Source organism: Meriones unguiculatus, chromosome 5 (genome assembly GCF_030254825.1).
Source record: "Meriones unguiculatus strain TT.TT164.6M chromosome 5, Bangor_MerUng_6.1, whole genome shotgun sequence".
NCBI classification, from domain to species: Eukaryota; Metazoa; Chordata; class Mammalia; order Rodentia; family Muridae; genus Meriones; species Meriones unguiculatus.
In genome coordinates this window covers 115,920,549-115,942,546 of record NC_083353.1, presented here as the reverse complement: position 1 = coordinate 115,942,546, position 21,998 = coordinate 115,920,549, and the positions used below count along the sequence as shown (strand labels likewise).

Genomic DNA, 21,998 nt, shown 5'->3' with positions numbered 1-21,998 from the left:
TTCTCCACTCTCCATTTCTACTCCTTGAAAGGAGGTTTTTGCTTTTGTTTGTTTGTTTTGTTTTAACACTTCTCTTCTTCTAGCTTCTATTGGATGCCTGTATTGAGATGTTAACACTGTAATTTTATTAGACAAATATGGGACCCTATTGCACATAGTTCTGCTGGTTTTACTCAGTTTGCATAGTAAGGCCAACCCCATTTTAAAACTATCAGATTTCATAAAGCATTCATGTCACATTTTAAACTTCCCATTGGCTAGGGGGAAATGAGATCTTGTTTTCTGATATATAATTCCTCAATAAATGTGTGCCTGGCTTGTCTTCAGTTCTGTGAATAATTGAAAAAAACATAGTGTTGCCATTACTGATTGGCTATAATGTCTGCAAAAGCTAAAAACTATAATGACTTCACACTGAACCCCATTCTGGCCCTGTTTCTTATATTTTTCAAATTCCATTTGCTCTTGCCAGAGCTGGTGGCTGCAGAGGAACATCAGGGGACAAAATTTCAACAGTACTCCACAGCTAACAAGAACTGAAAATGTCCCCAGAGTCCCCTATGACTTGCCTTCCACTAACGTAGCACAACTCTGTTTAGATTCCATAACCATGTACAAGTTCTTTTATCTTGTAGCAAGTTAGTTATTCATCCAGTTGTGTTCTGAACGAGGATGGCACAAGAATGGTGACAGGACATCAGCTTTCCCTCTTTCTTTTTCCCAAGTATGCTGGCCTTTATTTGTATTTTATCCATATTTCCACCTTGCTATTGTTGCTTTACCACCACCACCATTACCATCATTACCACCACCATCACTCTTACCACCACCACTGCTACCTCCTCCTCCACCATCTTTGAGACAGGGTCTTTCTATGTATCTCAGAGTAGCCTAGAACTTGAGATCCTCTTTCCTTAGATCTAGTGCTGGCATTACAGACATATACTTCCATGCCCAGAACCTACTTTTTACTTTTCGCTCTCTCTCCTGCAGGATTCCAATGGATGCGAACAAGTCAAGGAAACGCAGTTTGACAACCTTCCCAATTTTGAAAGCAAGGAAGAAGCAAAGCTTCACCTCTGTTAAGGTAAGTGTCATCGAGTCCCAAGTGAGGAGCAGGGATATCTCCAGGAAGATGTGGAGATCCCTCCTAGACCCAGGGAGAGTCTCCCACCCAAGCACCTCGAGGACAGTATTGGGGTGAAGGTGTGGGGGACCCAGATGATTGGTGAAGCCAATGCTGACTTTCCTGTTGCTATGATAAAATATTGGAACCATGCAACTTGAGGGAGAAAGAAAGGGTTTGCTTTGGCTCACAGTCAGAAGGTGCAGTGCAATGCACCATGACAGGGAGCGCATGATGACAAGAGCAGGAGGTGCCTGGTCACATTGCATCTGAAGTCCAAAAACAGAGATGAGTGTTGGTGTCCTGCTCGCTTCCTCTTCTCCATTCAGTCCAGGACTGAAACCCATGGAGTGAGTCCACCCACATTCAGAGTGGGTCTTACCAGTGGAAGCTCTCCGGAAGCACCCTCCCAGCCATATGCAGAGATTGAATCTTATCAGTTTGACAGTCAGGGTTACCTATCCTGGTGGACTCAAAGGGAAAAGCAGCCAGGCCTGTGAGGCCTCCATTAAACAGGTGACTCGCACTGGAGAAGTTGCCGTCCAATGATGTATCCACAGTTGTTGCTTCTCCCTTCTGTCTACCTGGGTCTACCTCAGGACATTCGAGATCATTTCCAGAAAATATGTTCTTTTTCCTGATAAAGACATAATAATTTATTTTTTCCCTCAACCTCAAAATCTAATGAAAGGCACAGAGCAGAAGTTAGGCTAGATGTAGTCTATGAAGTAGGTAAAGGGGAGCTTCTTCGATTGGTCTACCACTCGGCATGTTCAAAACAATACATTGTTGAAGATCTTTTCTTAGGATGATTTTTTAAGAAAACGTTATCCCAAAGCAGTCAGGTACGAAGACCTGAAGTGCACCCCTGCATCCATGGTTAGAGGCTCCAGTATTAGCAGCATATATGGTAGGCTCCCGTGATGCCTTGCCACCTCCCTAAACCTAGGATTCTATGTCACCTCCTCTGAGCAGCATTCCTGATTGTGTTCCCCAGAACCCCAGAATTATAACTCAAAGAAATGGATCTGGCCTGGCTTGGTGGCCCTACCCTGTATTTCCAGTGATTGGGAGGAGGAAACGCTGGGCTTGGATTTCTGAAAAATGTTGAGACTGTAAAGACTTAGGGAGTTCTTGGCAATGGACTGGGCGCATTTTGCTTTATTAAATAAAGAATGAGCAATTGAGGGGCAGGGGCAGTTTGAGGAGACACATGAGTATCAAATCAATGAGAAGCAGGCTTATCCAAAGAAATACTCATTGCCACTTGACTGGTCTAAGAAGGCCACAGTAGATTTCAAAACCACACTTGTGGGGACATCTGTGAGGGAACCCAGAGAGAATTAACTAAGGTTGAAAGACTCCTTCCTGAGTGTGGGTGACTTCCAACAGCTCTTCTGCCTTCCATGGGTACTGTATGCATATGATACACACACATACATGCAGGTAAAACACCCCAAAAAATAAAATAATAAAATAATTCTTAAAATACCTTGATTGGATTGGGAGGGTATAAAAAAAATCACTGGGCTTGTTGGCACATGCCCATGATCCCAGCAAATGTGGGGTGAAGGCAGACAAACATCCTGACAAAGACATCTTCAGCTGCATAGTGAGGTTGAGACCATGGGATCCTATCTCAGAAAACAATATGGTTTTGATTTCACCTGTTTTGAGACAACATCATGGTTGGCTCTCTAGCAAGAGGGGGTTTCACAGTGCCTCCATTCTTTGCTAAAACATTATAAGCCATTAGAGCCATCTGCCACTGACAGAGCTTCTCATCCTTGATGGTAGTGGGGGTCCCAGGCTTCCTGCTGAGTTGGAGGATCAAAGAACTCACAGAGGAGCCCATCCGTGAACTTCAGGGAAATGTTCCGTGTTAGTTTATCTGGAATGCAGGCAAAGGGAATGAATACTCGCTCGATGTCATTCCTGTGAGCTGGCTGCTGGAGTTTGCCTGGTTTTTCTGAGTCTTTGGTGTATCTGGTTTATGAGACTTGAGGAGCTCCATGGCCCCAAAGGGTCAGGTTAGACCTTATCAGGAAGGAGAGCAGCCAGAGCAAAGGTATTGTTCATTTACAATATGATTTTAGAATCTCCTTGATCTCTCAAATACAGATGTGATGAAGTAAGGCTAGAACTGGGCTAAACAAACAATTTCTGTTTTCAGCGTCCAAAGCACAGGTACTCGTCAGGTTCCTGCTTTTCTTAAGTCTTTTAAACTATTCAGTTATTGTCAATTCCATAGGCCTTTCTTTCATGCCCTTGTTTATTTGTTTGTTTGTTTACTATCTATCTCACTCTTTAAAGTGGGACTGCCCAATATGTCACTACTGGCCATCCGAGGCCTTGGAGCTCTTGCTTCTAATTCATAATGAGGATGTGAAATACATTGCTAGTCTTGAAGACCTTGTCACCCCTCAAAACGGAGCATAAAATATTATTTTTTTAATTAGGTAGATTTTATAGCATATTAATGAAAGCAACAAGAAAACTTGTAAGATAATTTTATATTGATTCATTTGAAATAATACCACTTCTCTTTCCTTTGCAAATGTGGCTATTCAGAAAGCATTGCACTTCTTTGTTTTACCTGTTTCACAAGGGACATATGTCAGGCAACAAAGGTTTCCTCTGTTGGACCAGTGCTGGATGCTGGAACAAGGACACTTACTGGCACAGACTGGCAATGGAGTATATTTGTTCACTTGTGTCCTCTACAACTCTCTATTGTCAACTCATATCCAAAATTGTTCTAAGGGTTGGATATATTTTTAAAGGTGCATGTTCCGACTCGTGCCAGCACCCTGGAGGCTGGTTTAGGAGGACAGCCTCAATTTTGAAGCCAGCTTGGACTACATAGTGAGTCCCAGGCCAGCATAGGCTACAGAATAAAGATACCCTAAAACAACAACAACAAAAGCCACAAGACAGAAAAACAAAACAGACCAGCAAGTCCGTATAATTTTTAAACCCCAGATCCTTCAGATAAAGCCCAGAGGTCTGGTTAAAAGTACATGCTGAGAGTGGCATTGGAGACCTAGTAGTGGATATTTGTGTGTGCCACACAGCAAAGCTGGACTCATTTGACAAAATGGGACAGCTACTTTGTGCTCCAGGCGGTTTTGACTGGGATTTCTAACTTTTGCAATGGCAACTGTTTGGGATGGTGTTTTTCTTCAGGACTTTTGGATGCTGATGAGACAGAATGGATCATACAATCAACTGTGTCTGGGGAAGTCTCTCAGGGTTATGGATGCTTTGTTAAAAAAAAAAGTTCTTCTGGGCACAGGGTCTTTTCTGAGACTGACATTCAACCAAGGACCATGTATGGATATAACCTAGAACCTCCACTCAGATGTAGCCTGTGGTAGCTCAGTAACCAATTGGTTTCCCAAAGTGAGGGGAACAGGGACTATTTCTAACAGGAACTCAATGACTGGCTCTTTGGTCTCCCCACCCCCGAAGGGAGGAGCAGTCCTGTTAGGCCACAGAGGAGGGCTTTGCAGCCAGTCCTGAAGATACCTGATAAAACAGGATCAGATGAATGGGGAGGAGGTCCCCCCTATCAGTGGACTTGGAAAGGGGCACGGTGGAGATGAGGGAGGGAGGGAGGGACTGAGAGGGAATGAGGGATCGGGACACGGCTGGGATACAGAGTTAATAAAATGTAACTGATAAAAAAATTAAAAAAAAAAGTTCTTTTGGGCTGGAGAGATAACTTGACAGCTAAGGACACTTAATGCTATTGCAAAGTACCCAAGTTTAAGCTGCCTGTGATCTAGCTTCAGGGAATCTGGCACTTCTGTTCTCTGACCATGCATGCATACAGTTCTCATGCATGTATGTAGGCATGTGCACACACAAATTTAAAAAAAAATCTTTAAATAAAGATTTAAAATATTTTTTTCTATTATGTAGACACAACTACATACTTAAATGCCAGGTATGGTGGCACACACCTGTAATTCTAACACTTGGTAGGTGGAGACAGGAGGATCAGGAGTTCAAGGTCATATTCAGCTACAGAAAGAGTTGAAAGCCAGCCTGGGCTGCATGATATGCTGTTTCTAAATCAATAAACAAACAAATAGATGAATACGTATTTCTCAAGAGATGAATCATTGACGGTTTCTTGTGATGCTGGACTCGTGTTAATGGTTTCTTGTAATACTAACTCTGACAGTATTAATGAGTGATATTAATTAATTAATGAGGTATTAATGAGCATGAACAGATCCTGGCCATATGCTCCCGACTTCTACCCTCCATGTTTAATAGAAAGCAGCTCTTCATGAAAGACAGGAACTGAGCTTCATATGGTGGAAGGAAGTACCCAAGACCCACCCATTTTTGTCTCATCAGCATTCTGCATCCAAAAAGCCTCGGGGAAGATCACCAAACCAACCGCTTGCTGCTGCAAAGAGTTAGAAACTCTAATCAAAACTGAGTGGAGCACAAAGCAGAGGTCTCGCTTATCAGTCGACTCTCGCTTTGTCGCATGGCACACTGGTACCAAGGGGGACCCATTCCTATTTCCAGCACAAACGAAGAGGTTCAGGGGAAGTGCCTTTCATGACCACAGAACACTTAAACGCATCCACTAGAGTGGATAGGAGGTGCAAACCAGGCATAGTCTGCTGCCCAGTAGTACCTGTGGAGAAGACTTGGCATCCTGAAGGAGAACACTTACATCTCTTTTTACACTCTCCCAGGGCCCCACTCTTCCTCCTGAGGTCTACCTGACTAGCAGTTCCTCTGCCTTCATTCCCACAGCCACCCTACATTGGAAAAAGAACAAAGGTTTCAGATTGCCAAAATTGCCGGGAAAAGGATGTTAACACGAGCTGGCATGAGAGAGTGTCCCTCCGAGGGCTGGAATTCAGCAGAGTGAATACATGCTTCAGAGGATATCATCTCTAGGCTCTGAGACAAGCATGTTCCCAGGGAGGATAATGAGTCCTTAGAAATGCATTTTCGGCTTTGGCTTTTCTTATTTTCTCTTTACATTTACATTCTTCCCCATTTCACAGAAGAGGAAACTGAGACACAGAAGGATTAAACAAGGTATCTAAAGCCAGCGTGCTAATAAAAGCTGCAATCAGGACTAAGGATTTGGTCTGTAATTCACGAATGCTTTTTAAAAATAAACTGCAATTAATAAAAAATAAAAAAAATAAAAAATCACGTTCATCATAATGCATATTAAAAATCTATTTTAAAATGTAAACTATGGGAAAAAAATACAATGATCCTCCCACGTATCCAGCACAGTGTAGGAAGTCCCTTGTGTGTCCCTTTCCATTTCATTCCATCCCATCCATTGTCTTCTTTGAAGTCATCAGTCTCTTGAGTTTGGCATCTGTTATCCAATTGCTACCTTGTAAGTCTCATCCTGTTGCATGCTCATGTATGTCTCCTGTCGCAGATGTGTTTTCTAGACTATTTATCCAGGAATGGGCATCCTGAGTGATGAGATTTGAGGACTCTGAACTTAAGCAGATTTTGCAAAATTGTTTCCCAGCTCTGGTGTCAATATGCTTAGCCCCTGGTGCTGCACACACATTTCATCTCCCCACTATGCTGATCAGTTTATACCCTGTGGGTGTTCCATCTGCAGACTCTGTAACTAAGCGACAGTTTGATTACACTTAACTTGCCCTTGGATGATTGCATTAATGAAGTTGAACCTCCTCTCATCTGTTCATTGGCCATTTGTGTCCTCTTCTGGATAATACTGTCTTTATTCCTTAAGTTTTTCTTCAGTGTTACCTTATCGAGCTTAGAATATTTCAGAACATATAAAATAGGTCTACTAGGCTTTTGGCAGTTGTAAATGTCCTCTCCACGTTTGTTGGTCTGAGGTTGTCACATACCTACTATTCATACAGGAGTACTATTCAGACATACAGATCTATAAAAAATGAAGGACACCTATGGCACTTATGGTAAAGTCTAGGTGCTATACTGTAAGTTATTATCAACCAAAGGCCATACTTTATATGTGAGTTTGCTCTTTATATTGTGCAAAAAAAAAAAAAAAAAGCCACAGTGCATAATGTCATGTATTTATAATCAGAATATAACACAGGAAAGATTCACTGGCTTAAAAAACTTCCCATTCTTTGCTATTCAACTCTCCTATGACACCCCTACCCTCCATTTTCCTCATGTCAATTGTTTTACCTTTTCTAGAATATCGTATAATTACAATTCTAACATGCAGCCTCTTCAAATGGATTCTTCATTTAGCAGTAAAAGTGCTTTTCACTGTTGGTGGCTTAATATCATTTTATTTTATTAATAACTAATACATCATTATGTGGATGTAACATCTTGCTTATTCACCATTTAAGGGACATTTTGATTACCTGTTATTTTTCAGAAGTTATGAATAATGCTGCTGTGGGACATTCATATGCAAATTTTTGTATGGACAGAAGTTTTCAATTTATTTGGGTAAATCCCAAGAGCATGGGTAGTGGATTGTAGGTTAAGGCTACAATTAGCTGTTTTCTAAAGCAGCAAGACTGTCTCCCAAAGCAGCTATAGCATTTTGCCTTCCCAGCAGTAATGAATGAGAATTCCTGTACTGTCACCTCCTTCTTCGCATTTGATATTGTCAATGTTTGGGAGTATAGTCACCCAAAAATCTGTATAGTGCTAACAGATTCACATTCATAATTGGCTAATGAATTATGATATCAAGCATCTACCTATGTTTATTTCGTGTCTGTATATTTTTAATTTTGAGACAGATTTCAAAGTCCATGTACTATTAATCTCCAGTACTATTATTCTTCCTTAACTGTATTATTTTATTTATTTAATTGTGTGTGTTGGGGGATGAGTGAGAGTTTGTTCCAACCATGTGTGAAGTCAGAGGACGATGTGTAGGAGTCAGTTTCCTTTATCCATGTGGGTCCTAGGGTCCAAACTCAGGTCATCAGTCCTGGCTGAAAGGACCTTAATCCATTGAAGCCATCTCACTAGCCATGTTATGAATCCTTAAAAACTGGTCACTGATGGATTCTTTTAGAAACCATCCTACCAGAGCCAAAACTGACATCAGTGCTGTGAGAGAAAATAGTGCTCTTCTGGCATAGACTACACCGGAGAGCTGGGTGTGAACAAGCAAATAAATGGGCTCTCATTGCAGTAAAGACAAGTTTCTCTGGCCACTCAGAGACCGGCTCCACTGATGTAGCAGCTAGCCATAACAGCACTACAGGGCATAGAAACAGGGCTCATTAGCATTTGTTTCTGGGTGATAATGTCTGCTGGAGTTGTCCAAGGGGGCCACATGTGAGGTAGAGGGGAGCGCTTCAGGCAGAAGTAACATAAACAAGGTCATGGCATAAATCAAACCGAACACAGTATTAAAAATGACCTCCTTTAACACTTCCTTGGTACATACAGCTCTATGTTACAGAAACAGTGTTTCATGCAACAGTTCTTGGCTAATTGCTTTCTGCGACCATATCCAGATATCACCAGAATAAAAACATGAGTTCATTTTTATTTATTTACTTAAAAGATTTATTTATTTGTAACTTATATATATATGTATATATATATGTATATATTGTATACATATATATGTATATATATATGTATATATGTATATATATGTGTATATACATATATATATATATGTATATATTGCTTGTATGTATGTACACATCTGGTGCCCAAGGAGGCCAGAAAAGGGTGTCTAATCCCCTGGAACTGGAGCTATAGATAGTTGTAAGTTGTAAGCTGCCACATGGCTGAGAATCAAAGCCGGGTTTTCTGGAAGTGCTTTTGCCTGCTTCAGCCTCCTGAATTTCATTTTAATTTGAGAGTTTTGGAGGGGGAAGTATTTTGTATTTCCTTGTCACTCTGCTTAGTAGAAGAGCATAAAAAGGTCAGAAGTAACAGCATAACTCTGTAAAAAGATATGAGGGGGCTTTTGTTCTAGACCCAAATTTGCCACAGTTGTGTGTGTGTGTGTGCGTGTGTTTTTCTTGAACGTTTTACTCAGATAATCTTGGCTTATCTTTCTTCTTGTGTAATATTCCCTAAGACTGGCCCTGGTATCATGATGATCGGAGCTCCGCTAATGAAGCCATAGGAGAGGTGTCTCCCCCAATGCCAGGCACCACGAGAAGTAGGCAATGACTTCAGGTGTCTGGGCTTCCAGGCCTGAGTTCCTGCTCTTCTCTCAAGTATGGCCAGGGGCTAGTCGACAGGTCTCCTGGGAGGACACTGAGTCCATGACATGAGGAGCTGCTGTTCCCCTGTCATTCCACTAATTGGTCTCCAGAGGCCAACCTTGCCAGTGGGGAGGACCCAGGAGGCAGTTCCTTATTGCCTAGGCATTCTGGGCTTCCTCATGTACAGCAAAGGGGCTTTCAGCTGAGACTCTTAGCTAAACGTGGCAGAAAGACAGAAACCTTGATTAGCCAAGATCTACAGCTAGTGACATAGCGTAGTGCCTCAACCAGGTTGCAGGGTCAAGACGCCTTCCCCTTTCCCAGCATTTAAATTGTGTTCCATATCAATTCCCTAATGATCTTTCTTCTCTTGTTGTATCACACTCCCTTCTTACATGAAGCATCTGTTTTGAACTCTTGGTTTTTCTGACCTCTGGGAGAGGGTTGTGGAGGCTCTAGGGAGTTGTTTTTTTCTTTCTTTTTTTGTTATGTTTTGTTGAGAGAGAGAGAGAGAGAGAGAGAGAGAGAGAGAGAGAGAGAGAGAAAGGAAGAAGAGGAGGAAGAGGAGCCAACGAAGAAAACAGACAAATAGCCTGTAAGGAATGACTAAGGCAAGGTTGTTTGATGGTGGCCTTCTGAACAAGCTAGGTGGCCTAGGCACGGTGGACCAGGGGACCCAATGCCTGCCTACAGCCTAGATGCTTTCTTCCCCAGACTTCACAGATGAGGACATCCAAGACTCATTCTGAGGTAATAAGACCAGGAGACACAGCTTGGGATCCTGTTGGACGAGCTCTAAGTGGGGAAGAGAGCCATTATCCTTTAGCTCTTAGAGTGGCCCTTGTAAACTGCACAGGGCTTTTCATCCGAGTTGGACAAGGATGCGCATGTACCCTTGGGGTCTAGTGTGGTGAAAATGTAAGCCAGAGGGGAGAGGACAGAATGTCACTGGTAGAGGACACTGGGGAAATCCTCTTCTGTGAGCCCTGTGTGGTTCTGGGGATTCCCATTCTTTTACATCCCTCCTTCATTCTGACAAAGAGGTCACATGATCAGCTCGTGTGACTCACAGGTCATCTGATCATCTCGTGTGACTCACATGGAAATGGACACCCAGCTGTTTGGACTGTTTGTACCTGGCTTTCTAGGACTTGGTTTCCTAATGTGGACCACTTTTTATCTAGTCTCCCAGCCCTTTAATCTGCATTCAAGGGAGATTCATTTATTGGAAACGAAGCAGTGAGGGACCAAAAGACAATGCTTATTTCTTTATTTTAAGTTTATGAGTGATCTATCTGCACATAGAGCTTGTATGCCAAAGAGAGCATTGAATCCCATTGGCTGTGAACCATCACGTGGTTTCCAGGAATTGCACTGAGGACCTCTGAAAGAGCAGCCAGTGCTCTTAACCACTGAGCCATTTCTCCAGCCTCCACAATGCTTATTTCTGCTGGGGTGTTATTTCTGTTAAGTTCTCTTAGGGACAAAGGAAGTGTGTGTGTGTGTGTGTGTGTGTGTGTGTGTGTGTGTGTGTGTGTGTGTACTCATCTATGTACCTACGCCTATATAGAAGTATTTATGTGTAGCCATGTGTATGTATGTTAAATTAAACATGAGTTCTTCTGTGTCCAATCCTAGTCAATTATAATGGGATGCTGCTGTTGATGGAACCTCACTGATCTGTAAGCTTCCACCCCAACAATAAGAAACCTGCCATCTCCCTCCTGTCACCATTTTCAGTACCAGTGCATGTGTTTGTCAGAATCTGATTGTTACCTCCCAGAAATTGTGTTCTGTTTTATTCTTTTTTTCGAGTTAAACATTATGATCCTTTAAGTTTGTGGCCACATTTGGTTTCTGTCATCTAGAATGTCTGCATTCTTAGCGTTTCCAGTTTCAGGGGAAATGAGCATGACCACCCTGGGATCTTTCTAGCAAAGGGAAATGATTTCCAGTTGGAGTCTCAGTGTGCGCAAGGCACCAGTCTTAGCATGTTACACATGTTACTGTAATCCTCACCACATCCCTGTGAGGATTTTACTGATCCCGTCCTCATATCACACGAGGAATAGCTAATAACTGTCCAAATTCAGTGATTAGTGAAGTTGTTGAATTAAAAACTTCCAGCAGGTATGCTCATGAATGCTTGTGATTTTAAAATAAAAATAAGGAAAAGACAGGGGGAAGAGGGAGGGAGAGCTGATTTCCAATTCTTCATGTCTATGAGTATTATTTTATTCCATATCTCTGCTAAAGAGGTCTCTCTGAGACTCTGCCCATACGGTATAAACTGCCAGTGGTTCATAGTTACCCATAGGACAAAGACCAAGTTTCTTAGCTCATCTTTCAGGCCGGGCTACAGATTACCCAACATGGACAACAGAGACCACTGTTATGTACAGGTTACAATAGTTTCATCCCATAGCATATTTTTTTCCTCCTTCACAACTCTTCAACTTCCTTGTCCAACTCTCTCTCTCTCTCCACTCCCCAGGCTTGTAGCCCTTACACTGACATCTCCCTAGGTGAAGGCCTGATTGCCCACACCTTTTTTCTGATAGCCTGAGCTGCATATTCTTAATATAATTACCATTGATCTGTCAGTCTTTCCGTTGCATTCTCAAGGCCAGCTTGTTGATATAGATGGTCATTTTGTGAGTTTTAACCAAAAACATACTTCATAGGATTCTTTCACTTTTAAAATTAATGTTTAGTTATTTCTTCAGACACCAGTACCCATGCAATGGACAGACAAATCCTGAATTTAGCACACATTAGCAGATTAACACCTGTAGTCTGAGATCACGGCCATTCTGCGTGCATGCCCCTCTCCTTCAGTCCTCTTCCAAAGTATAGGGGCTCACAGTTGACTCTTGAATCAGTCCCCATCAACACAGCTCTGAGGAGGCCCTAACTAGAGGATAGTAAATTCAGGTATCATACCCAACTGCCAAATTTTACAGAGGGGGGTTCTGTCTCTATTTTATTTTTTACTTAAATTTTAATCCTATCCCTTATAATAACAACCACAAAATTCAGATTCATTGCCCACCCTAGCTCCCAAAGAATGACGTGGGGACCTATTTTTTTTCTCTTTAAATTTTTTTTATTTATTACAATTTATTCACTTTGTATCCCAGCTGTAGCCCCTCCTTCATCCCTTCCAATCCTGCCCTCCCTCCCTTTTCTTCTCCCATTCCCCTTCTCCAGTCCATTGATAGGAGAGGTCCTCCTCCCCTTTCATCTGACCCTAGCCTATCAGGTTTCACCAGGACTGGCTGTATTGTCTTCCTCTGTAGACTGGTAAGGCTGCTCCCCCTATCACAAGGAGGTGATCAAAGAGCCAGCCACTGAGTTCATGTCAGAGACAGCCCCTGTTCCCCTTACTAAGCAACCCACTTGGAGACTGAGCTGCCATGGGCTACATCTGTGCATGGGTTCTGGGTTATCTGAATGCATGGTCCTTGGTTGGAGTATCAGTCTCAGAAAAGAGACTCTAGGCCCAGATGTTTTGGTTCTGTTGCTCTCCGTGAGACCTATTATTTTTATTAAAAGCTTCAGGCACTATAGCTGGACATATCTGAGCTATTCTAACCTGACCACCTGGCCTGTTACCTGTCATCTTAGTGTCATTCTGGCACCTCCTTGTTCATCCAAGTCCTCATGGCACTCTCCCAGTCCGCACCTGAGAACCTCTTCACTGGGTTCTGAAATCAAGCCTAATCCTCTTCTGCCCAGCTATTGGCTGTTCAGCCCTTTATTTAACCAAGTAGAAGGTGATGGAGAACAATGTCTACAACATACAGGAGGTGCTTCCAAATAATGTCAATTCCGAAGTCAGGACCACAACCAGATCTCTGAGTACAGAAACCAGCCTTTGAATACATAGTGCATGCAAAGAAAAAATTAAATCTCACAACAGTTCACTGTTGTAATAGTTTCTCAGTGGCATGAATGCCCTGTCACTGGGTCAGCTTCTCTCTGTGCGTAGCACACAGTGAAGTTGCGTGCCTCCATGTTGGGCTTGCTCAACCCTCAGTGCACCCTATTCCAGGATTTGATTTTTTCTCTCCTCAATCCTTTCTAGATGTGAACTCTCCTTTAGTCAGATCACTGGCATTAAGACTTGTCACCTAGATTCTGGAAGGTCCCACTGAGTGACCTTTCAACACATTGATGGTAAAGACAGTTCTGGGCAAGGCTACAAGTGTTTTATTATCTAATGAGCAAGAACAGATTGGGTTTTATTCCAGGGATTCCAGATAATATTTTGTTGGTGAAAAAGTTGTACTGACAGCTTTGTTTCTTAAGATAAGATCTTGCTTTATAGTCAGGCTGTCCTAGAACTCACAACCCTCTTGTCTCACTTATCCCAGTGTGGGAACTATAGGAAGGCATCTCCCCACTTGGCTCTTTGGCTCTACATTATTTTCTTTCTTTCTTTCTTTCTTTCTTTCTTTCTTTCTTTCTTTCTTTCTTTCTTTCTTTCTTTCTTTCTTTTCTTAAGTGTGGCAAACATAGGATAAATCAGTCCACAATTGGCACTTCTGGAAAGAGTGTGTGTTTGTGTAACATTTCATTCATACATTCACTGAGTACTTCTTTGATCTTCTCTTGAGTTTTTGGAACTTAAAGTTAGGAGAATTGGCTTCAAGGACACTTTATCATAATGGAAAATGAAATGCTCAGGTGGCTTGAGATGAAAGCAGCCAAGCTCTATGTCAATTCTCTCCCTCCAGACCCAGGTTGAGAATAAGCCTTTGGTTCAAGTCCAGAAGGCACCCTCCAAGATCAAGAAGCTCAGAATGACCCGATATTCACATAAGGTAGGGGTGACAGCCAGTGCCTTTTCTCTAGGAGACAGTGAAGACAAGCAGATGGTTGGGATAGAGTTTAGCAGGACAGTTTGTTTAATAACAACCACACTCTAAATATGGCTGTGTATTGATAGATGAACCCTCTCCCAATCAATCCATAAAACAAACAATGAAGGATAATAAGGATCAAATTATAATGTGTCCATTGAGAAGATTGGGGTTTGTGTTACATATACAGCAGGAGGAACTTCTCCATATCTGGACACATTTTCAGAGCATTGTATGAAAGTCAGACAAACACTTCCTTTGGGAGACATATTGAAAAATACCATTTCTTAACTGGAAATAAAATCCTGTCTTGGAGATGGATTTTTTCCTTGGGGGGCACGGTCTCCAACATTGCATTGGTGATAATACTGGCCAGCACTTTTAAAACACTCTACATATATTTCCCCACAAAAGTCTTATAAAGTATGTCCCATTTTTGTCACCATGGTAGCAATGAATAAACGAGTCTTAGAAAGTCAGTGTAACCTCATGGAGGCTTACAGTTCATTACTGGCAGAGGTAGGATTCAAACCCCTAGTTGACCTGATAGACTACTCTGCTCTCTGGAATCTGCTTTTTTTCAGGAACCTAGGTTAGATACCACACAGGTGTGGAGTTATGGATAGAAGAGATAGCCCAGAACACACTTCCTTTTCTGGGATGTCTGTAACTTGTTCACTTTCTCCTTCTGTAGAATCCAAACAGCAGCATTACTGCGCTCCCTTTTATGGACACAAAGGGGAAGAGGGATAGAGTTAACTTCCCCCACATTGGCAACAAAGTCTTATCAAAGCCATCCATTCTGCATCTGGTGAGTAAGACAATGGACATGCTCTTGTGCAAGCAGATTCATGGCCTAAGTGAAAATGTGAACGAATGGGCCTTGACTTTCTTTCACTTATAAAATGGGCTCTCTGTGGTATCATGAGCATTCATCAAGGAAACGAGAAATGAAGTCCCTGATGTGTAAATGGCTCAATTTCTCTTTCTTTTCCATCTGGGGCAACCCCCAACCCTCCATTAATGGCACTTCCCACATACAAGGTGGGTCTTCGTTCTTTAGTTCTGGAAACCTCTCATAGAGAAATCAAGAGATGTGTTTCCGTGGTGACTGGAAATCCCAGCCAAGATGACAATGAAAAGTAACCACCGTCATGGCCTCCACGAAAGCATCAGTAAAAACGGTTGCATCTTTCTCTACAGTGACATGCCACTGGGCCATCAACTGTATAATGTAATGTAGTGGCCCTCCAGGGCATCATACAAGACTCAAAACTCTCTCTTAGGAGAAAGTTGAGAGACTTACTCTCTCTTAAATCTTAATTCTTTTCTCCTGAAAGTGGTAGGAAAAGATCCTGGCTGGGGGTGGGTCTATTGGGTCAACTGGAAGACCTATGACCACCCCCCACACCCAAGAGAAACCAGTCCTTTCTTACAAACTTATTTCCTTGAGCAGGAAAATCAAATTCACAATCAACTGCTATCCTCTGAGATCAAGACTTCAGAAGTACTTTCCGATGTTAACTTTAAACCCCAAGATAACAAGCCATATCTGGAACTACCAAAGAGGTACAAGGCCCCTCTTACAGCAGCAGGTATGACTTTGGGAGCTGTAGCAAGGTAGAGTGAAAGCGGACGCATGGTTATGCATGGCCAAACTGTTGAAAGTTGAGCTGAGCTATGGTGAGACAAGCTTCCACGTGCTGGAGTCATCACCTAAGGCAAAGGACCAGAATGAACAAAGTTAATTCCGTGACTTCTCACTGTGGCTGGCTAAGGGGTGAGCGGCAGCTCTCTATGGTTTGTTGTTGCCCGGGGAACTGCACTAGGTCAAGGTCAGCTGTGTCAGTGTGGACAGGGGGCAGTATGTTGTATGGTCTCAGGTGAAAAGGAGTGAGAGGTAGAATTAAGGGTGAGAAGTGCTGAACTGTCACAGTCAGTTATTTGGAAGCTTCCTCTTCCTCAATCAGGACTAGGAAGAGGGTTCCAAATGGTGTGTGTGGGTTCCTGGGATCAACATGGAGGTGCATGAGAATGCTGCCTGACTGGGAAGTTTGATTCTGTAGCTCTCGTAGGAGACCGCCAGGTGTGTGAAGTGCACTGAGTCATGAGGGAAGCTTTCCTGTGATGCCTGCCTGGTAAAGTTTCTGTGATTGTGCGTGATGGAGCCAGAAAGATCAGAAGCAAGATTCTTCCTGAGGTTCAGAGATTCAGAGCTTCCCCCTTCAGACTCAAAGCAAGAGAACCGAAGTCTGCTGAATGCTTTCATGCATCAGCCTTGTCCAGTCGGCAGCTCTTCCGCCACAAGACTGAGTTGACCTGAGTTGACTGGCCACCCTCCTCCTTCCAACATCCCAGGAATGATCCCTGAGGAGACAGCTTCTGTTGTGAGCTAGTTCTGCCTTTGTGGGGAGCGGTATCTGCTTCCTTGCTGTCTCAAGGCTTGGTTCTGCCTCTGGGTGGAGAACATCCATCGTGATTCACCCTCTAGCCTCGTTACTTGTAGGAGGACAGAGGTTGCCTTGTGCCTCATTTTTTCCCCCTCCCAGTACTTCCTTCTATAAGTCTTCAGCAAACAGCTTCCAAAACAAGTAGGTACCCTTCCTCAATTCTCCCTCCAGAGAAACCCCCATATATTAAAGTTGACATCACTGGGGATGGAGAGATCTGAGGTTAAATGCCCGGCAGATCATGCAGCAGATGCCGGTTTGGTTCCCAGCACCCACCAATGTGGCAGTTTACAACCATTTTTTTTTTTTAACTCCAGTTCCAGGAGATCTGATGGCCTCTTCTCACCTCTGCAGGCACCAGGCACACATGAGGTATACAGATGTAAATGCAAGCAAAATACACATAAGTTTTTCTTTTAATTCTTAAAGTTGGCTATCACCTATAATATCTTACATCTGCCCTAACACACACACACACACACACACACACACACACACACACACACACCCTTGCCGAGATCTGACCATCTAGCTCAGAAACATTCTTCCCTATGCCCTGAGATGCTACCTGGGCTGGCTCAGCACAGATCTGCCAGGATAAATGCTAGATTAACATTGTGCTTACACTACCAACATCATAATTTTTAAATCCTTTCTCTGTAGTGTGATTCAGCATGAACTTGGAGAAATGGCACCTTGACTTCATACTGTTGTTGCCACAGAGGAATCCTCAAGGGTTTCCCCAATCTGTGGCAGCATATGGTCTTTGGTTGCCAATTTCTTCTTGGCGCTTATCCCTGTTACATCTCCATGGGCTGAGAAATCCAGTGTGTGGTCCTTAGGAAGTAAGCTTGCTGGGAAAATGCCTCCTGAACTGGCAAGGATCTGTGCCTGGGGCTAATGCCCAAGGGACTCAACTGAGCTGATGATGTTTTTCACACACAGAGGCCCTAAAGTATTTTAAGAATCAGCTGTCCTCTTATGAGCAAAATGAAATCCTGGGCTACTCGGAGCTGTGGTTCCTGGGGCTTGAAGCCAAGAAGCTCAAGGTGGCTCCGGAGAAGTTCAGCAAGACATGCTTTGACGATGAGAGTGGCTCCTACGTGAAGGTGCTGGGTTACGGCAACACCTCAGGGACTTGGCGGGTGGGGTGGGGTGATTGCATCAAGAGGAAAACAGGGAATATTTTGCAGTATTTTATACTGATGTGCTAAGGGATTGGTTTCCCAAAGAATTTTAGTGGGTGCTAAAAAGAAAAATGCCATATTTTTTTTTCTAAAAGTCAGGAAAATATGTGATTTCTTTGTACAAAGGACTCTGCTATTAGAATGCCAATGTTCTCCATGAATGCTGGGGTAACAGATTTATATGTTGTGTAAACTGTCATTAAGAAAGGACCCATCAAGAAAGGAGTAAGACATCACCCCAGTGTTTCCTTTTACATTGTCTTTCATACAAACCCCATCTGGGGACTCTTTTTCTGTCTTATAGTATGAGTCATTTTAGCATCAGAAACAAGACAAAACAAAACAGACAAACAAACAAACAAACAAAAAAACCCACTTTTGTTGTGGTCTCTGGTGTATAGTATTTAACTTCATTTTGTTTTCCAAATATTGATCCCAACATCTCCTCTTCCTTCTCACTTACTGTTCCTCTGTCGCCTCAGGGGCAAAGCCCCCCAGCTTGAAGGTAGAACCAGGTCAGTGATCCCTACTTTTGATGATACCCACCAGGCTGCAGCTGTCTAGAGTTTCCTCTTTGGGCCTCTCATTGTAACTTGGTTTTTTAGAAGCTAGTCTTTGATGGCTTCTTAGAAGCAGTAGGTTTTCTTAATGGCTTATAAGCCCTGCTTCTCAAGCTACTGAGCACAGAAATCAACTGGGGATCTTGTTAAAGTACATATTCTTACCCAGCAAGATGTGATGGATAAAAGATTTCACATTTATAGGTAATATCCAACCCTTAAGGCAGACCACATTTAGAGAAGCAGGCATGTCATTTCTGCTATAGACTCCATGAGAGGCCAGCTTCTCAGCAATGTTAAGTCAAATACCCCTTTGGAAGTCTGATAAAAGCTATGAGTCCTCATTCTCCACTCCCTAAAAGTAATCTGTATGCACACAAAGTTACAGGGGACTAACGGATCCTTGGTTATGAATCACCATAAGTTTTCCCAAACATCATCACCCGCTTCTCAGATATTTCCATCTCCCTATGGGGCATTAGCCCTGACCCTAACTGAAAGCATCAGACCTCAATCAAATCTTAGAGATCTTGATTTTTTAATGTGGCAGTGGGAGGGGGGGTTATTAATGTGCATTCTCTATAAGCTCCAATCTGCATCTTTGTTTTGTTTTACACACAAACACATTATTGACAAAACCAGATACCCAAGTAAGCTACACAGCTACAATCTTACATTTACTCTGCCAACATGTGTCACTTATATACCTATTTATTTCTCCCACGTCACAAGCCTCTACCCATCTTCTAAACTCTGCAAATATAAGGAGAGCAATCTATCACACATGAGCCTACTATGGTTATTCAGGGACCTACAAGTAATGGCAAAATGGACATGTAAGCAAGCATGATACAACCAAACCACCGGCATGAAGAAGAGAAAGAGAACGTCAGGGAAACACTGAAACACTTTTATATGAGCACGTCTGCACGTTCTGTCCCATTTCATCACAGACCTTCACCAATTGGTGAGACCTTTTCCATTTTGGTGAAACTATATATGGTCAAATTCATGGTCTTGATTCTACTGTATGAACAGAACCTCCACTACACACACACACACACACATACATACATACATACATACATACTCATTAGTTTAACACTAGAAATCAGAGATTCACACAGCTAGAGTACCTCAGACACCATCTCACTCTGAATCCCATGCCTGACTTTATAGAGCTGGGCACTGTAGCTCAAAGTGGACAACTGGCTTATCTGAAGCCACTGGCCTCAAGTCTCCAACCAACAACTTCCTGTGGCATTTGCTGAATGCTTGATCCCTGCTTTCCTACAGAGACTTGGATGATGATTCTGTTTCTTCAAAGATACTTCAAATGCCCAAGTTCTGTACTACTTTCTCAGGACAGGATTAAGTCTGTATGAGTATAGGAGGAGATGACTGGCTGAGAAATGGCAAATCAGATCCCAAGCTTTCTCATATGGGCTTTGAAGGCATAGCAAGGGTCAGAGTGGATCAAATATTTTTGTGCTGTAGGTCTTAATAATATAGAAACACAAGTGCCCCTCCCAAATAGATTTGGATTAAGCTTTGTGGGATGTTTCCTGCTAACCAGGTACGTGGTCTGGGATCCAAACAATCCAATCATTTATGAGGCCATAACTTGAGAGCAGGAGTTCAGAACCACTCCCTTCCCAAAAGGGAGCTAAGATGTGGGAGGTGGGATCCAGGGGTCCTGGGGTACAGTGAATCCAAGAGCTCATGGTTCTGACCCTCATTGCTGGCCTGACTTCTGCAGGTCCTTCATGACCACATTGCCTACCGATATGAGGTTCTAGAGATGATCGGGAAAGGGTCCTTTGGACAGGTGGCCAAATGCTTGGATCACAAAAACAATGAGTTGGTGGCCCTGAAAATCATCAGGAACAAAAAGAGGTGTGGCTCAATGGGTAACATAGGAAACAGAAATTTGGACTGTGTGACTCTAGCTGTTTCCAAAAGTCAACTCTCTCTGCTACTGCTCTTCTCATTTCTCTCTGGCTTTTCTTGCTTCTCTCTCTACCTGTCTGATATCACAAAGAGGCAAGAAGAAGAAGCAAGAATGGAATTTGGGATGCATTCGGACACCCTAGATATTCTTGGGGTCCTAGGGCGGGATTCAGGACTGTCTGCTACATTGTGACATGATGCATGTTTTTCTGTCCTCATTGCCCACCACCTTGGTCACTCCCCGATCACCTCAGATTTCACCATCAGGCTCTGGTGGAGCTGAAGATCCTGGAAGCCCTCAGAAGGAAAGATAAAGACAACACCCACAATGTGGTCCACATGAAGGACTTCTTCTACTTCCGGAATCACCTCTGTATCACCTTTGAACTCCTGGGGTCAGATGCTTTTTCTTTGTTACATTATAAATGGTTGCATAAGTGACAGAAGAGAACCTCTGAGGTCAGAATACTAGATTTTTCTGGATGTAGTGCTTAATGACTAAAGTGGACATTGTAGCCACTCAGACAGAAAGGAAGCTGAGACCGAAAACTGGCATCTCACCCCATGCCTCAGTAAAGCCTGTCACCTGCTCACATAAGTGTGCTGGGCTTCCCGAGGCTGAGTATTGGAGTAGGTGACCTACTGAGCATGTTTCTGTTTTGATCTTGAAGGCAAGATCTGAGAAGGGCATCTCTTTGCTCTCTCTGGTTTTCCAATTCTGTGGTGTAGGGATTAGAACACAGAACCATAGGCAAACTGGCTTCTTAGAGTGGGCAAAGGACTTGGATTTCAAGTAAAGGCAAGAACAGATTTTTTTTTTTTTAATGTAAGAAAACAGGGCCCTGATTTATGTAGATTGGCAGGAAATAATTGAGTATGAGAAAAGAAAAGCCTCAGTGGTCAGAGGTTCCTGGGTCATTGATTTAGTAGCTTGATGCTTTTTTGACACTGTTATGGAACATGACACGGACATGTCATGGACATTCTGTTTATGTATTCAATGTGCAAAATGCAGTTTACTCTTCCACATGCACATGTGAATTATCTTCCCTGTGGTAATATAAATAGGAGCGACTGACTCTCTTAGCCATCTATCCCAGTGCCCAGGAGGGATGTCACTGTACTTAAAAAAGCTATGAGGATCCCAGTTATGTTGGGGAATTGCTCAGAGTCAAAGGTCAATACAGCTAGAGGAAGCCAGCCCTTCTATCTGTATTGTACCCCCAAGAGTGAATGGTTTCCTACATACCGCCACAGACACGTATCCTCAGAAATAAAAGGAGGAAAGGAAGTGGCCAGGTGTTGGCACATGCCCCTTTCTTTCTGTCTCCACCTTGAAGTCTGCACAGAAGACAAAAGCCACCCTCTCACAAATGTGTGTTTCTTTTTTAAAATGCTTAGCGTTTAGTTCCAAGACTTGTAAGTCGGCAGATTTCATCCAATACAGCATGGCTCTGTCGAATGTTGGAGACTTCCGCTACTATAGAGAACTGAGGATGATACAGGAAGACCCAGGGTTCATTCTTGCAAGACCATAGTTTAAAGGGCCAGCTAACCACACTTACTTTTGGCAGGGTGGGGGCTCCCTTGTTTGCCTGAGCTTCCATTGGCCCATTCTCATTTTTCCATACATGCCATGACACTGAAGATCTTGGCAAGTCC

General features: G+C 42.9%; 1 protein-coding gene across 1 annotated transcript in view; it reads left to right on the top strand.

Annotated features, from left to right (window-relative positions):
• Positions 1-1,000: 1,000 nt before the first annotated feature.
• Dyrk4 (dual specificity tyrosine phosphorylation regulated kinase 4) overlaps positions 1,001-21,998 on the top strand; it is a 33,422-nt gene continuing 12,424 nt past the window's right edge. Inside the window, exons 1-7 of the mRNA XM_021631749.1 lie at positions 1,001-1,087; positions 14,070-14,150; positions 14,884-15,000; positions 15,646-15,784; positions 17,585-17,748; positions 20,146-20,282; positions 20,591-20,731. Of these exons, the coding sequence (XP_021487424.1) occupies positions 1,001-1,087; positions 14,070-14,150; positions 14,884-15,000; positions 15,646-15,784; positions 17,585-17,748; positions 20,146-20,282; positions 20,591-20,731 (866 nt within the window). The remainder of the gene's footprint in view (positions 1,088-14,069; positions 14,151-14,883; positions 15,001-15,645; positions 15,785-17,584; positions 17,749-20,145; positions 20,283-20,590; positions 20,732-21,998) is intronic.